The sequence below is a fragment of the Schistocerca nitens genome, chromosome 1 (genome assembly GCF_023898315.1).
Source record: "Schistocerca nitens isolate TAMUIC-IGC-003100 chromosome 1, iqSchNite1.1, whole genome shotgun sequence".
Taxonomy (NCBI): domain Eukaryota; kingdom Metazoa; phylum Arthropoda; class Insecta; order Orthoptera; family Acrididae; genus Schistocerca; species Schistocerca nitens.
The window spans coordinates 1,267,802,693-1,267,819,343 of record NC_064614.1 but is presented as its reverse complement, the minus strand read 5'-3'; the positions used below and the strand labels follow the sequence as shown (position 1 = coordinate 1,267,819,343).

General features: G+C 40.3%; 1 protein-coding gene across 2 annotated transcripts in view; it reads left to right on the top strand.

The window, feature by feature from the left end:
* LOC126201939 (anaphase-promoting complex subunit 1) overlaps positions 1-16,651 on the top strand; it is a 367,756-nt gene that overhangs the window by 81,556 nt on the left and 269,549 nt on the right. For both annotated transcript variants that reach the window (XM_049936824.1, XM_049936823.1), the window contains exons 10-12: positions 76-224; positions 6,838-7,060; positions 7,162-7,222. In XM_049936824.1, coding sequence (XP_049792781.1) covers positions 76-224; positions 6,838-7,060; positions 7,162-7,222 — 433 coding nt within the window. The remainder of the gene's footprint in view (positions 1-75; positions 225-6,837; positions 7,061-7,161; positions 7,223-16,651) is intronic.

The following is a 16,651-nucleotide window of genomic DNA, read 5'->3' as shown; positions in this document are numbered from 1 at the left end:
GATAATGAATGTGATTTAAGAAATATAAGTTTATATTTTAAAAACATTTATTTTTCCCTCTTGCTATTTCTGCAGAAGATAAACATGATAGCAACAATAGATTTGTCAGGTGGTGTCGTGCTGTATACTGGTTTGAACATGGTTGCCAAAGTACATATTGGAGGAATTCCATCGGCATTAACCACATCATCTTATTTGTCTTCGCACTTAAGTCCTTTTCCCAGGTAAGACTTGTGTCTTGTGTACCATGTACAATGTTTCTGAGTCTAAATAAAATGAAATACTTTAACGTTTTCAGAATAAAGGTGTGTTCAATAATCCTTTTAACAGTTGAATCCAGTATGAGTATCATATACTGCTTTTTTCCTTTAGAAAATATGAAATAAGACTTCTGTGTAGAGGCCAGTATTTGTTACACCTAAGTTGGTTTCCAATATACACAAGCTGAAGGACTAACCACAAATGAACCCAAGGAGACTGTTGCCCAACTTAAATGTTGTAGAGTACAAGAATAGCTGTGTCACATGCAGCACCTTACGAAGTTGGCCAGTCCACAGTTAACTGTCATTTGCAAAATCTGACATTGGTAGGTGAAGGAGAAACAGTGATCTGTATTATTTATTACAGTTTTTAATAGTCTTAATTGCAATATAATACAATAGTAACTCAGTATGAGTTAACCATTTTTTTTGTCACTGGATACTATGCGGAATATGTCTATCAGATCCAAAAACTTCACTGAACACCATGTACCCTGCTAGCAAGAGTGTGTGAATATAATCTCTTGAGAAAGTTTTAATAAGTGTGAAAGTAATGTCACACATATGTAATGAATTGCATTATTTCTTTTCCAGTATTAGTATTCTTATTAAGACAAAGGAAGAAAGTTACAATGTTTAGAAGCCATGTAAAAGACTTGCAATTTTTGTTAGTTTTGTCAGATGATGGCAAAAGGTGATCTCTTTTTTTAATCCACTCTTGTATGTTTCGTAGTCCCCTTCATCCCTACTGACCACAACCATCTGAAAGCACACACGTAACCTTCTTTCAAACAGATGCAGTTTCTCTCCAACCATATGTTGCCCATTCCCCTCAAGTCACCTCCAGGTAATCTGATTTCACCTTGCCTCCCCAAATCCCATCCCAGTGACCTCAACTTCACACCTATGGAATGACCAGCCTTCATCCTACTCAGTGTCTGGTCATTCTATTTGCAGACAAAGGCTCCATTACCATGCTCTAGAATTGCACTAACTATTCTCCTGAAGGTTTTCACCAGCTTACCTGCATCACTCCCTATAAACTGTACCTCTATGGTCTTTTCTCAAAATTCCCCCCAGATGTCTTGCCACACCTTGGTGAATTCATGCTTGGCTACTACAGGGCCCCAGCCTTTGCAGCACCTCTTCCCTTTCTGTGCTGCATGTCTATCCTTCTGCTATTTTTTCCCCTTCCTTGGTTAATATGTCTGAGACATTTTTTGGAATGTGTTCTGAGGTTTTAACAGCCTAACATCAGAACAAACACCATCTAAATGATGACTAACTGACAACCTCAGCTGCCGACAGGTGTTGTTGATATACCTCGATGTGGACTGCTGAAAATGTGTGCCCCGACCGGGACTCGAACCCGGGATCTCCTGCTTACATGGCAGACGCTCTATCCATCTGAGCCACCGAGGACACAGATGAATAGCGCGACTGCAGGGACTTATCCCTTGCACGCTTTCCGTGAGATTCACATTCCCAACTGTCCAGCTTATTGGTCAGCTCCGTCACTCCTTTTTGTTACTCGATGACTTTACCATCCCCTTTGGGTCTCTTCCAGAACCTGTCTGAGAGGTGCACTCTTGGCTGACCTTCTCAATCAGCTAAACCTCATTTGTCTTAACATTAGAGCACCCACATTCCTTTCAGACACCATGCACACCACTCCCATTTGAACCTCTCGTTCTACACTGCCCATCTCGCCTGTCATCTCGAGTGGTTCTTTCTCTCTGTCACATACTCAAGCAACCATTTCCCAATCTTTATCCACTTGCTGACTCCTACCCCACCTATGTGCAAACCCAGTTGGCAGCTTTTTAAGGCTGACTGGAGGCTTTACTCCGCTCTGGCAACCTTCGGCAAACATTTCCCCAGTTGTGATGACCAAATAGAATTCCTTACAAATGTTACCCTTGCTGTCGCAGAACATTTTATTCCTCGCACTTCATGTTTACTACATGTCTGGTCCCTTGGTGTACTGAGGCATGCTGTGATGCAATTACCACACAGACACGTGCGCTCTGAAGTTTTAATCATTGTCCTATGATGATGAACTGTATTTGTTGTAAGTAGTTGCATATGCAGTGTTGTTGCATTCTTCGGGATAGCAAAAAAGCTAGTTGAATTTCATTTACTAGTTTTTTAACAGTTCCGCTTCCTCTTCCATTCTGTGGGCCAACTTCTGACTGCTCTCTGTGACCAAGGTCCATTCCCCAATTTCCAGCCTTATTGTAGTAGATGATGTCATTGTGGATCCCTTTGCTGTCTCCAACACCTCAGGCCGCTATTTTGCGGAGATTTTGAGCTTCACCCACTATCACCGCACCTTCCTCCATCAGAAAGGAGTGGAAGTGGCTCAGGTGATACCTTTGTTCTCTCAGAATCATGAATGCTACAATGCCGCCTTAATTATGAGGGAACTAGAATGTGCTCTCACTTCATTGCTATCTCCTGTTCCAGGGTGAGACGATGTTCACATTCAGATGATGCAGCACCTCTCTCTTGTGGGCAAGTACTTTCTCCTTCATACATACAATTGCATCTGGGCAGGTTGTAAGTTTCCCAGAAGCTGGTGTGAAGCCACTGTCATACCTGTACCTAATCCTAGTAAGGACAAATACCTTCCTTCTAGCTACCACCTGATTTCTCCCACCAGATGTGTTTGCAAGATGATGGAACAATTGATTCATGGTCGGTTTGTATGGTGGCTCAGTTCTCCTACTCTACTAACCACTGCACAATATGGATTTCGAGCGCGCCGTTCTGCAGTTGATTGTCTCTTCACTTTGTCAACCCATGCCATGAACAGTTTTCTGCGGAAATACCATACATTGGTCATATTTTTTGATTTGGAGAAAGCCTACAACATCTGCTGGTGGACTGGTATCCTCCATACGCTATACACACGAGGCTTCCAAGCCACCTGCCCCGTTTCCCTCCAGAATATTTAATACATCGCATTTACAAGGTACTAGCGGGTTCAGCATTGTTGGACACCTTTATCCAGGAAAACAGGGTGCCTCAGGACTCCGTCCTGAGCATCGTCCTCTTTGCTATAGCCATTAACCCTGTTATGATCTGTCCCTCGCTTGGGATCTCCGCTCTCTTTTTGTTGCCGACTTCTCGATCTATTGCAGTTTTCCATAGGCTTGTCTCCTTGAGCGGCAGCTTCAGCGATGTCTGGATCGTCTTTCCTTGTGAAGCATCGACAATGGCTTTCGCTTTTCCACTGACAAAACCGTTTGTATGAACTTCTGGTGGTGGAATGGCTTTCTTCTACCGCCATTACATCTAGAGCCTATTGCCCTTCCATTTGCTGAAACTATGAAATTTCTATCACTCATGCTTGATAGAAAAGTTTCGTGGACCTCCCATGAGTATTACCTGGCTGCCCGGAGTACCCAGTCCCATAATGTCCTATGTGTCTTAAGCGGTACTTCCTGGGGAGCAGATCAGACCACCCTCCTCCATTTGTACTGATCCCTTGTCCTTCAAAACTAGTCTATAGGTACTTTGTTTATGCATCTGCCCATCCATCCATCCAGCCATGTAATGCCACCTGAATACAACCCACTATTGCGGAATTCGTTTTACACTAGCCCCGTTGAGAGTCTCTATGCAAAAGCTGCTGTCATATCGGTGTAATGTTCTCCTCAGCTGGTATGCGGGCTGTTCATCTGCCATGCCTGGACACCCATCCTATGCCTCCTTCTTCAATGACTCCTTTGACTACCAGTATGGGGCATGTCCTCTTTCTCTTTTACCACCTGGAGTTTGCCTTTGGTTTACTGCTCCAGCAGATTAACATCATGCTACCTGCCATGTTCCCGGTGGGCATCAACCCTTCACCACCTTGGCTTTGTGTGGTGACTCATGTTTATCTTAAACCTCATTTGCTTCGTAAGAAAACTATTCTGGATTTGATCTATCAAAGTAAGTTTCTTGACCTTTGCTTGCAACTTAGCGGTAGTACCTTCATGTATACCGATGGTTGTAAAACTGACCCTGGTGTTGGGTGTGTCTTCGTCATTGGCACTGACGATTTTTGGTATCAGCTTTTGGAATACTGATTAATTCTAACAACAGAACTCTTCACCCTCTATCAGGCCACACAGTACATCCAGTGACCCCGGCTTTTTAATTGTGTCATATGCTCCGATTCTCTCAGTGCCCTTCACAACCTCTTTGTGCTACACCCTGTTTGTCCCTTAGTGCAACGGGTCCAAGAAAGCTTCCACTTGCACGCTCTTGAGGGAGCTACTGTGATGTTTATGTGGGTTCCTGGTTACATTGATCTGATGGGCCATGAGGTTGTTGATGCTGATGGCAAGGCTTCAGTCCTCCTACCTCGTTCCACTGACTCTTCCATTCCTTCTGATGATCTCCAGGTGGTCTGTCTTTGGCATCACCACTGGTATTCTCTTCATCTGAATTATTGGCCATTTTAGCAAATGATGTGCAGGTTGTCGACCGCGTTTTACTTTTTATCTGTCATAGCAATATGGTGAAGGACACTTAATCTTTAGTTTGGGACTTTTATTGTCTCTATGCCATATTTTGTGGACGTTACTCTCAGAGGAATTCATTGTTATTAGCTCTCTTTCCTTCCTTTGATTGGGCATAACATGTATTTGTTTTACCTTGTTTTTCATATTAGTGTTTTAAGGTAATGACATGCACGCATATGACCTCAGTTGTTTTTGCGCCCTAAAACACAACAAAACAAAACCTATCCCAAAAATCAACAGGACCTATAGGGGCTCTTCAAAACATTAGGTCAGTCGTAAAATCTGTCACCTGAGTCCATATTCCTCCTCCCAATGACAACCTCTCATACACTCACCTCTTACCACCTTCTCCCCAAATACAACACAACGGACGGGAAAGCAACAAGTAAAGTAGTCAAGAGGGAATACACATATTTAAAAAAAATGTAATTGTTGCAATGTGCAAGCTGTCAAAGAATGAAAAACAAAGCAGCAGCAAGATGCATGCTTACAGGAAAGGTAAGTGTCATTCATAGGAAAATTAAAGAAACAATTGGAGAAAAGAGAAGCAGCTGTTTGAACATCAGGAGCTCAGACGTCATGCGAGTGCTAAGCAGAAAAGTGAAGGCTGATAATTGGAAGGAATATTGAATGGCTGTGTAAAAGAAAGAAACTTGAAAGACAATATTATGGAAAGAGATGAAGAAGTTGATGAAGGTGATACAGGTCATACAGTACTGCGCGAATTTGACAGAATAGTGAAAGACTTCTGCTGAAACAAGACACCTGCCATAGAGGACATTTCTTCAGAATTTTGAAGTTATGTTTATTCTGGCTTTCAAGATATGTGAGACAGATGAAATTCCCTCATACTTAAAGAACGGTGTAACGATCTCAATACCAGATAATGATCAGTAAACTCATGATTGTAAAAAACTAATACGAATTATCTACAGTAGACATAACGGCTTGTGGAAGACCACTTAGGGACAGATCAGTTCAGGTTCTTGTGAAATGTAGGAATGAGCAATGCAGTACTGACCCTATGACTGATTTTGGGATATAGAATAAAAACAGTAAAATCCTCATTAATGGCATTTGTAAATTTAGAAGGAAAAAAAAGACTTAGAGAGTGAGAAGGGGCTTTATCATTCCCCAATTTCATTCAGTTTGCACATTGAGCAAACAGTAAGGGAAACTAAGAAGAGACCCAGAAAGGAAATTAGAGTATAGGGAGAAGAAATAAAAGCATTGATGTTCACCAGTTACTTTACTTGATTATTCTGCCAAATAGAGGGCAACGAACTTGGAAAAATTAATAGAACAGAATGGATAACGTCATGAACAGAGGTTTGAAGATCAACGTAAATAAACATAAAACAGTAAAACAGCATTAATGGAGTGTCGCTAGATTAAGTCAGGTGGTGAGTTAGATGTTGCAAGAGATGCCAAAAGAAGCACATGAGTTTTGCTATTTGGGCATCAAAATAAATGATGATGGCAAAAATAAAGAAGATATAAAATTTAGACTGGCAATAGTGCAAAAAAAAAAAAAAAAAAAGCTAATGGGAGAAGTATATTACTATTGAATATACATTTAAATGCTAGGAAGGACTCTCTAAAAGTAAGTGTAACCTTATATGGAAATGAAACATGGACCAAAAGCAGTACAAACAAGAAGAAAACAAACACTGAATGTGTGTAGATCAGGTAAGTGATAAAGTACTGAAGGGGCGGGGGGGGGGGGGGGGTTAAACATTATAGAGGAAGGCCAAGCCAAGGCTTGAATACAGTAAGCAGGCAGGGTGCAGTTGTTATGCAGATATAAAAAGGCCTGCACAAGATAGACTAGCATGGAGAGCAACATCAAATTGATCTTCAGACTGACACCACCACCACCACCACCACCACCACCACCACCACCAACAAAAACAACAATGACAACAGCAACAACAATGATAACAAGTGTCATTTAAGTTTTGTATTATTTGATGTAAGTGGCAGTTTTTGTATATAATACTGTAATTCAAAGCTTTTATTTTGTGGTTTGCATAACTAGCTTGTTAAACTGTCCTGTGTCTTAGACGAAGCAGTGCCATTTGGTCACCTAGTGGATCTGACTCTCTTCTGGACACACCAAAGTTTGAAGAAGCAGTGCGCCAGTTATCCCCCGTAGCACCACCACCAGCTCCGCCTGTTTCGCCAAATGAAAAAGTACCATTTAGTTCTTCATGCTTGGAAGGAAGTCCACAGGCTGGTGGCCAGCTTGTGCATATCCGTGATCCAGTTGCTAACAGAATTACATTGGCAAGTTGTGGTTGCATTTTTGTCTCCTGTTTTTCAATTTGCTGTGAAACTGACAACCTAGCTTTCTTAAAAAACAGTAAAACATTGTTCTTTTTTTACAGGAATATGCTGATGGCTCTCTGTTCCGTATGGCTCTCCCAGAACTTTGTACCTCACCATTAGGTATGTCAGATGCCATTTACTCCATTGTGACAAAGTGCTGATGTCTTCATAATCAATATGTTTCTATTTTTATCAGTGTGAAAATGCTCTTTCTCTTATACACTCCTGGAAATGGAAAAAAGAACACATTGACACCGGTGTGTCAGACCCACCATACTTGCTCCGGACACTGCGAGAGTGCTGTACAAGCAATGATCACACGCACGGCACAGCGGACACACCAGGAACCGCGGTGTTGGCCGTCGAATGGCGCTAGCTGCGCAGCATTTGTGCTCTGCCGCCGTCAGTGTCAGCCAGTTTGCCGTGGCATACGGAGCTCCATCGCAGTCTTTAACACTGGTAGCATGCCGCGACAGCGTGGACGTGAACCGTATGTGCGGTTGACGGACTTTGAGCGAGGGCGTATAGTGGGCATGCGGGAGGCCGGGTGGACGTACCGCCGAATTGCTCAACACGTGGGGCGTGAGGTCTCCACAGTACATCGATGTTGTCGCCAGTGGTCGGCGGAAGGTGCACGTGCCCGTCGACCTGGGACCGGACCGCAGCGACGCACGGATGCACGCCAAGACCGTAGGATCCTACGCAGTGCCGTAGGGGACCGCACCGCCACTTCCCAGCAAATTAGGGACACTGTTGCTCCTGGGGTATCGGCGAGGACCATTCGCAACCGTCTCCATGAAGCTGGGCTACGGTCCCGCACACCGTTAGGCCGTCTTCCGCTCACGCCCCAACATCGTGCAGCCCGCCTCCAGTGGTGTCGCGACAGGCGTGAATGGAGGGACGAATGGAGACGTGTCGTCTTCAGCGATGAGAGTCGCTTCTGCCTTGGTGCCAATGATGGTCGTATGCGTGTTTGGCGCCGTGCAGGTGAGCGCCACAATCAGGACTGCATACGACCGAGGCACACAGGGCCAACACCCGGCATCATGGTGTGGGGAGCGATCTCCTACACTGGCCGTACACCACTGGTGATTGTCGAGGGGACACTGAATAGTGCACGATACATCCAAACCGTCATCGAACCCATCGTTCTACCATTCCTAGACCGGCAAGAGAACTTGCTGTTCCAACAGGACAATGCACGTCCGCATGTATCCCGTGCCACCCAACGTGCTCTAGAAGGTGTAAGTCAACTACCCTGGCCAGCAAGATCCCCGGATCTGTCCCTCATTGAGCATGTTTGGGACTGGATGAAGCGTCGTCTCACGCGGTCTGCACGTCCAGCACGGACGCTGGTCCAACTGAGGCGCCAGGTGGAAATGGCATGGCCAGCCGTTCCACAGGACTACATCCAGCATCTCTACGATCGTCTCCATGGGAGAATAGCAGCCTGCATTGCTGCGAAAAGTGGATATACACTGTACTAGTGCCGACATTGTGCATGCTCTGTTGCCTGTGTCTATGTGCCTGTGGTTCTGTCAGTGTGATCATGTGATGTATCTGACCCCAGGAATGTGTCAATAAAGTTTCCCCTTCCTGGGACAATGAATTCACGGTGTTCTTATTTCAATTTCCAGGAGTGTATGTAACATGTACTATACCCCAAAATAATCCTGTGTTACAGTAATTGTGAACAGTAAACTAATATAAGTGAAATATACAAGTCTGGAGATATCGGCACTTGTTTTATAACGTTGCTCCTAAGTGATAAACAGGTATATTTGTTGGTTCTGAAGTAAGCTATCTTGTGTCTTAAATTGCATTTCTTACCTATAGGAATTCCCATTATCATTGTAAGAATGAGAAATTAGAGATTGGTTGGTATCTCGTTGACTGCAGTATTTTGTTTGTGTACATCAAAACTTACTATAATGCTATTTCATATTTGGATGGTGTTTTTAAGTCCATGTGTTGATGTGTCTTCCTTCTAAAACATATTAAAACTTTTTATTTACCATTTGAGCTCCATTTCATTATGTCAAAGAAACAGTTATTGTATGTGTCTGTTTACCATCACATTAGTTTTTGAAACCAGAATCGGTGCCAAATGATGCACAATTCATTCACATCTGTATAGTCCCTTTTCCAAAGAAAACTTAAATGGCTGTACTTGAGCTTGATGGAACAATATAAATATACTCTCTAATGTTCCAGTTCACTTTTGTAATTAGTTACTTTGTGTTAATCAAAGGAATTTTTTAAAATAGTGATTTTGTTACATTATCTGTTTGGTTTATTGGACTGATAAAATTCCCTTCAGCACTCGGCAGCTGACCATTGACAATTGTTTTACTTGTGGCATTAAAAGTGTGTCGCTTAGTGATGGTACCAGAAGTGATTCATATTTGTAGAACTGTATAGGACTTCAGTTCAAGTTATTTCAGATGATGTAAATTATTTATTTTGTAAGAAAAATGGTGCAGATTCTCATATAAATTGTTTATTATCACCACAGTTACAAATTCTAGTGATGAACGAAGCAAAAGAACAGTATATGTGTGTGGTGTCTGTTCTTTTGGACATGTACAGAAGAACAGACGCCGTACACATATAATTACGGTGATCACAAACAGAGGATCATTTCTGTGCGAATGCAGACATATGCTCGAACTCATGTGGGATTAGGCCTTGCCATGAGCATTGAGATTAATGGGCAGGGAGCACTACTTCCATAGTTGATGGAGTAAGTTGAGAAAGTGGGTCCACCGGGGCTGTGCTTGGGATAAGTCGCGCACTAATTCCTGTGTTCTCGTTGGCTTAGGGGCTAGAATGCCTGCCTAGTAAGCAGAAGACCCGAGATCGAATCCCAGTTGAGCACACATTTTCAACTCTTCCCCATTGATTTCTATCAACTTCCTGTACACAACTGATATTTGTAATTCGTTGAAATTTCAAAAGAACAGTACATTGCAACTGACATCTTCTCCCTGAGCATAATTTCCTCCATGTACACACAAAAACTACTCCGTAGCATTTGCCTTGTCTGGTGCGTCACATATGTCATCAGTTGGAAAACCTTTAAATCACCAATCCAAAGCCTGTATTTTCCGTTCTGACAATCATTGGACTTGGGTGATGAGCAATAATCACTTGACCAGGGTTTCACAAATTCACTGCTTGTGGTCATGGGACCCTCTTTCTTTCACCTGACCAGTAAAATCTTTTATATAATAATCTCGTTTTATTTACTCTTCAGTTTGCTTACCAGCATAATGTCCTTTCCCTTGCACAACCTTGATCATTTCATATTGCATAGTGCATGCAACCAGCTGCAAAATCAAACAGTACATTTGAATACTAACTTGAAGCATCTACTTGTTTCATTGTAGAACCAGATTGGTGTTTGTTGGCATAGGAATACTCTTTTAATCCCAGTTTGCTGTTGCTGATGACAAGTCATTCTTATCCAGGGTCTTTTGGAATTCAGAACAGTCCATAACAGTTTAAAATGTGTTCTTAGTAAATATATTCACAAATTCTTTAAGGCATTCACAATTGCTAAGACTCCAACCTCATAACCACTGTCTCTTTCCTTTTGAGTTTGTATTTTGTAGTCATATAGGAGGCTGGATGTTACTCGTCATCATCTGGAGAGAGTTTTGTAAAAACACAGCTTTGGCCTCCTTTGCTTGCATTGGTGAGTAGTTCAATTCAGTAAATCAAACTTTGGCAGTTGTAGAGTAATTTGAGAAAAAACTTCTTAAAGTGTGGTGTTAGCCCCAGGAAATTTTGTATTTTTGGTATAGATGTCGGTTCTGCAATGTCTTGAACAGCATCTGTCTTCTCAGTAGGAGGTCACATTTGTCCACATGTTCAAGAAAATCAACAGTTCTGTTCAAGAGGTGAAACTTTACAAATTTAATTTCCAAGCCATATTTTGCTGCAGTTTTTAATGCTAAGCTAACCCACAGAAGTGCCTTATTCTCACTCTTTGCTAGTATTATAATATTGTCGATGTAAATAATATTATATATATTTTATTTACTTGTTCCGTAGATCATGAATACGACATTTCGTAATGATGTGGAATGTGTCACTTTAACACATGTTTTACAGTTAATGCTTCATATCTAAGAATTCATCTATTGAGTAGAAGGAGTTGTCATTCAGAAATTCTTTTAATTTATTTTTAAATGTTGGTTGGCTATCTGTCAGACTTTTAATACTATTTGGCAAATGACCAAAGATTTTTGTGGCAGCATAATTCACCCCTTTCTGTGCCAAAGTGAGATTTAATCCAGAATAGTGGATATCGTCCTTTCTTCTAGTGTTGTAGCTATGTACTTCACTGTTATGTTTGAATTGGGATGGGTTATTAATGACAAATTTCATAAGTGAATATATGTATTGCGAAGGTACTGTGAATATCCCAAGTTCCTTAAATAAATGTCTGCAAGGTGATTGTAGGTGGGCTCCAGCTATTATTCTGATTACACAAGATATAACTTATTAGTAAAGTGTTTCACTTACACTGAATGAATACTTTCTCTCTTAATGACGAATTGCCCCAAAATATGATGCCATATGAAAACAGTGAATGAAAATAGGCATAATAGGCTAATTTACTAATATGTTTATCACAAAAATTTGCAGTAACCCTAATAGCATAAGTAGCTGAACCTATCTGTTTCAGCAGATCATCAATGTGTTTCTCCCAGTTCAATTTTTCATCAATGCACACACCCAGAAATTTTGAGTATTCTAACTTAGCAACAGACTTCCATTCATAGTCTATATTTATCAATGATGTTATGCCATTTACTGTACAGAATTGTATAAACTGTGTTTTCTCAAAATTTAGTGAGGGTCCATTTTCAGATCACCACTTAATAATTTTCTGAAAGACATTATTTACAATTTCCTCAGCTGATTCTTTCTTCTTGGGTGTGATTACTATACTTGTATCATCAGCTAAAAGAACTAACTTTGCATCTTCATGAATGTAGAGTGGCAAGTCATTAACACATATTAAGAACAATAAGGGACCCAGGACTGAACCCTGTGGGACACCATTCTTGATACCTCCCCAGTTAGAGAACTCTGCTGGTTTTTGTAGACTATCTGTACTGTTAATTTTGACCTTCTGCATTCTTCCAGTTAAGTATGAATTAAACCATTTGTGCACTGTCCCAGTCATACCACAATACTTAAAGCTTATCTAAAAGAATTTTATGATTTACACAATCAAAAGCCTTTGAGGGATCACAAAATATCCCAATGGGTGATGTTCGGTTATTCATTGCATTTAATATTTGATCAGTGAAAACATATATAGCATTTTCTGTTGAAACACCTTTCTGAAAACCAAATTGACATTTTGTTGGTACTTCATTTTTACAAATATGTGATGCTACTCTTGAATACATTACTTTTTCAAGAATTTTGGATAAAGCTGTAAGAAGTGAGATTGGGCGGTAATTGTTAGCATCAGAACTATCCCCTTTTTTATGCAGTGGTTTAACAATAGCATATTTCAGTCTATCTGGAAAAATTCCCTGTTTCAGTCAGCTACTACATATGTGGCTGAGAATCCTGCTTATTTGTTGGGAAAAAGCTGTTAGTACTCTGTTGGAAATGCCATCAAGTCCATGTGAGCTTTTACTTTTGAGTGACTTTATTATTTTCCTAACTTCAGTAGGAGAGATGGGTTGAATTTCAATTTTATCAAATTGCCTCTTCCATATATTACCTTGCTTTTTCTAATGAATTGCTGGAACCTATTTTCTCTACAACACTTAAAAATGATTATTAAAAATGTTTTCTACTTCTGCCTTCTTGTTAACAAACTTTTCATTGTGTTTGATAGAAATACAGTCTTCCTGTGCTCTCGGTTGCTCTGTTTCCCTTTTCACAATATTCCAAATTTTTTTAATTTTATTATCAGATGTGCTAATCTCAGACGTAATGCACATACTTCTGGACTTTTTAATAACTTTTCTTAATACAGTGCACTAGTTTTTATAGTGTTTCATTGTTTCGGGATAATTACTCCTCCTAGCTGTAAGATACATTTCCCTTTTCTGTTTACAAATTATTTTCATCCCTTTAGTAAGCCATGGCTTTTTACATGGTTTATTACAATTATATTTCACTGTTTTCTTAGGGAAACTGTTTTCAAATATACTCACAAAGGTATCATGAGATAGGTCTAACTGTTGCAAGCTTTCTCTAAACATTTGAAGTGTTAAATTGTTAATGGAACACACTTTTTTTGGAGGACTGTTTTGCATTACTGTATGGATATATATCTCATACTGTAACTAGCTGTGCATCATGATCAGACAGATCCAGCCATCCTGATTTAGGTTTTCCGTGATTTCCCTAAATCGTTTCAGGCAAATGCCGGGATGGTTCCTTTCAAAGGGCACGGCCGATTTCCTTCCCCATCCTTCCCTAACCCGAGCTTGCGCTCCGTCTCTAATGACCTCGTTGTCGACGGGACGTTAAACAACACTAACCTAACCATGATCAGACAGACCATTCTTAACAGGAAAAGTTTTTATTTGATTAAATTTATCTTTGTCTATGAAAACATTATCTATCAGTGTGCTGCTTTTCCTGTACCACCCGAGTAGGGAAATCAATAACCGATGTCAAATTGAAAGAACCAAGTAAAACTTCAAGCTCAAGCTTTCTATCAGACTTTCAGAAAATCCACGTTGAAATCCCCACAAACAATAATTTGCTTTCCTTTGTCTGACATGTAGCAAAACAAAGAATCCAAGTTCTTAAAAAATAATTGAAAATTTCCCAATTGGGACCTATACATGCCTACAATTATAAAAGTGCCTTTATTTAGTTTAAGCTCACATGCACATGCTTCTCTTTGTTTCTCTACGCAAAATTTTTTAGTTTCCAAATTTTTCACACTATGACTGATTTTAACATATATGGCAACTCCTCCTCTTTCCATAGTGTCTCTACTTACATGTGCTGAAAGCTTATATCCTCCTATATTTACCATTTCCATACCTGTGACTATACGATGTTCAGACAGGCATAGTACATCTAGTCCACTCTCAGTTTTTAAATCTTCTATACAAACAAGAAGCTCATCTACTTTGTTATTTAATCCCCTGATATTCTGATGCAATATATTAACATTATTTTTTCACTATACTGTTATGAGAATCTTGTGATATTTTCACATCTCTAGTACCTGCCTGTCTGAACTTTTCATTAAGCTTAATTTCAATCAATGTAGGATGACTGGATACTGATCTTAGCCTAACAGTACTCCCATGAGTTTCAGTGCCCCCCCCCCCCACTGCCTCCTAAAAAGATTTTGCTATCATCCCAGCGAGTTTACCCTTCCCTTTCCTATTGAGAAGGAAACCTATGCTTGACAAAGTAGCCGCCCGAAGCAGCTGATCTGGTTCCATATTGACCCTCCTGGCAGAGCTGTTCAATTGGGGCTGGTCATACCGCATGAAAGTAGGAACCAAGCCAACATTTGTATGGTTCGTTGCACATGCTATTTTTACCAGGTCACACTCAGTATTGTAGCCCTGATTCCTATCAATACTGTTTCCCACTCCACCCACTACCACAACATGATCCTGCTTTGTAAAACCTTTGCACAATGATCCTGCATCCTCTTTCACTTGGCTAAGACATGCACTGGGCTTGAAAATACTTGTGACCTGGTACCTGTCACCTAATTTTTCCTGCAAAATCTTGCCCACATCTCTTCCATGGCTACCACCTAACAACAGAACTTTCTTCCTACTTTTTTGCAACATTTGGTTTCCTAGTGAAAGTCTGTTGAGTGCTGACTACACTTAAATCTACTTGAGCCTCTTCCTTAGCTGACTGAGGTAGCAAGGCAAATCTAATATTTGTGCCAATGATGAAACTGTCTGAAACTGTTCTCTTTCTGTGGCCCCTGTTCCTTGCTACCACTTCCCACCTGTCTTTACCCTCTTCCCCCCTTAACCTCATTCAGTTCCTCCCTAGCACTATGCAGTTCAGCCTGAAGGGCTCTAATCTTCCCTTCCTGTTCTGCTATTTTCCTATCCCTTGAATATAATCTGCAATACCATGGAAGAGACCTATTTACTTCCCAAAGCCACTAAAGTTATGTGGAACACTAGTATACGTGTATACTATTGATATAGTAATGTAATGCAGTTAAACTAACGTTAAAAATCAAAACTTGTATACCCGAAAAATTAGGCCTAAGATTGTGTATGCACGATACGTACTTTACGCGTTTTGAGAGGAAATAAAAGATAGAACTTAAAACCTTTAATTTCCTGAGTAGATACGGTACTACTAAATATATGTCTAATGAAAACAACCCAAATTCTTCACTTAATACTTAAAGAAATCTCTTAAATTTATATGTAAACCTACGTCTAAAGTACGCCAAAACCGGCCCTTATGTTTTTTTTTAGAAATACTTATACTTTGTAACGAGTGAAACCTCCAATAGATAATATAATACAGACTCTAATTAACTTTGTTACGGTGTAATATTAACTTAATTGACAGTTATTATAGAATTAATTATTTATCTTGATGAGCTTAATTTTCAAGCGTGTGCGATCTGCGCCAGTGCTCCCAACCCTGAATTTAATAATCCAAATAGAACTTTCGTGAACCTGAACTGCCCTGAGTGCGTCACAAACAAAGTACTCTTTTGGACCTCCTCAAGATCTGAGTAAAACATCCATTCTATAGCTCTATACATGAAAGGAGGGAAAGGCAACAATTTGTCTACAGTGGATTGATGTGTAAAGCACAGTAACACATAACAGAAAACAGGATTGACATTAACTTTCAAACACTAGCTCTTTCTCCATAAGTGATAAACACATTTGCTCACAGCCACACAGTCATCCAAACACACTCTCTATGGCCATGAATGTGTGTACTGTTGCTGGAAAAAGAACTAGTGCTTGAACAGTAGTGTGAATGTCATTGTCTGCTATGATTAATGTGCTTCATTCATCGAAACCGCTGTAGGTGAGTGGTTGCCTTTCTCTTATTTTACGTATTTCTCCATCCAGGAATTTCTGTTCTTTAATGTAGCGTGCAGGCACTACTGGCATCTTGTAGTCTATCTAAAAGATCTGCTATAAGGGGCAACAGGTAGTGATCTTTCACTGTAATGTTATTTAATTTTCCGTAGTCTATACAGATTTGATGCTACCCAGCTTTTTTTAACAGCTACAACCTGGCTAGCATATTCGGATGAACTTGGTTCTGTTATTCCTTGATAAAGCCACACCTGGACTAAGTAATCAACAATTTCGCTCCCTTATAGTAACAATCTTCTCGATGTACTGTATGCTGGTTGCTCTTCCTCACAACAATCTTTATTTTGACATCAGTGGACTTTATGTTTATTGGAGTGTGATTAGTCACTAAATCTTCAAAATTTTCATTTGTTTCATCATTAACAGAGCTTCATATATCTTATTCTGGTTTTAAATGAAACAACAAGTTCACTGTTACCAGTCACCGTTTTATTTATTTCCACGACGT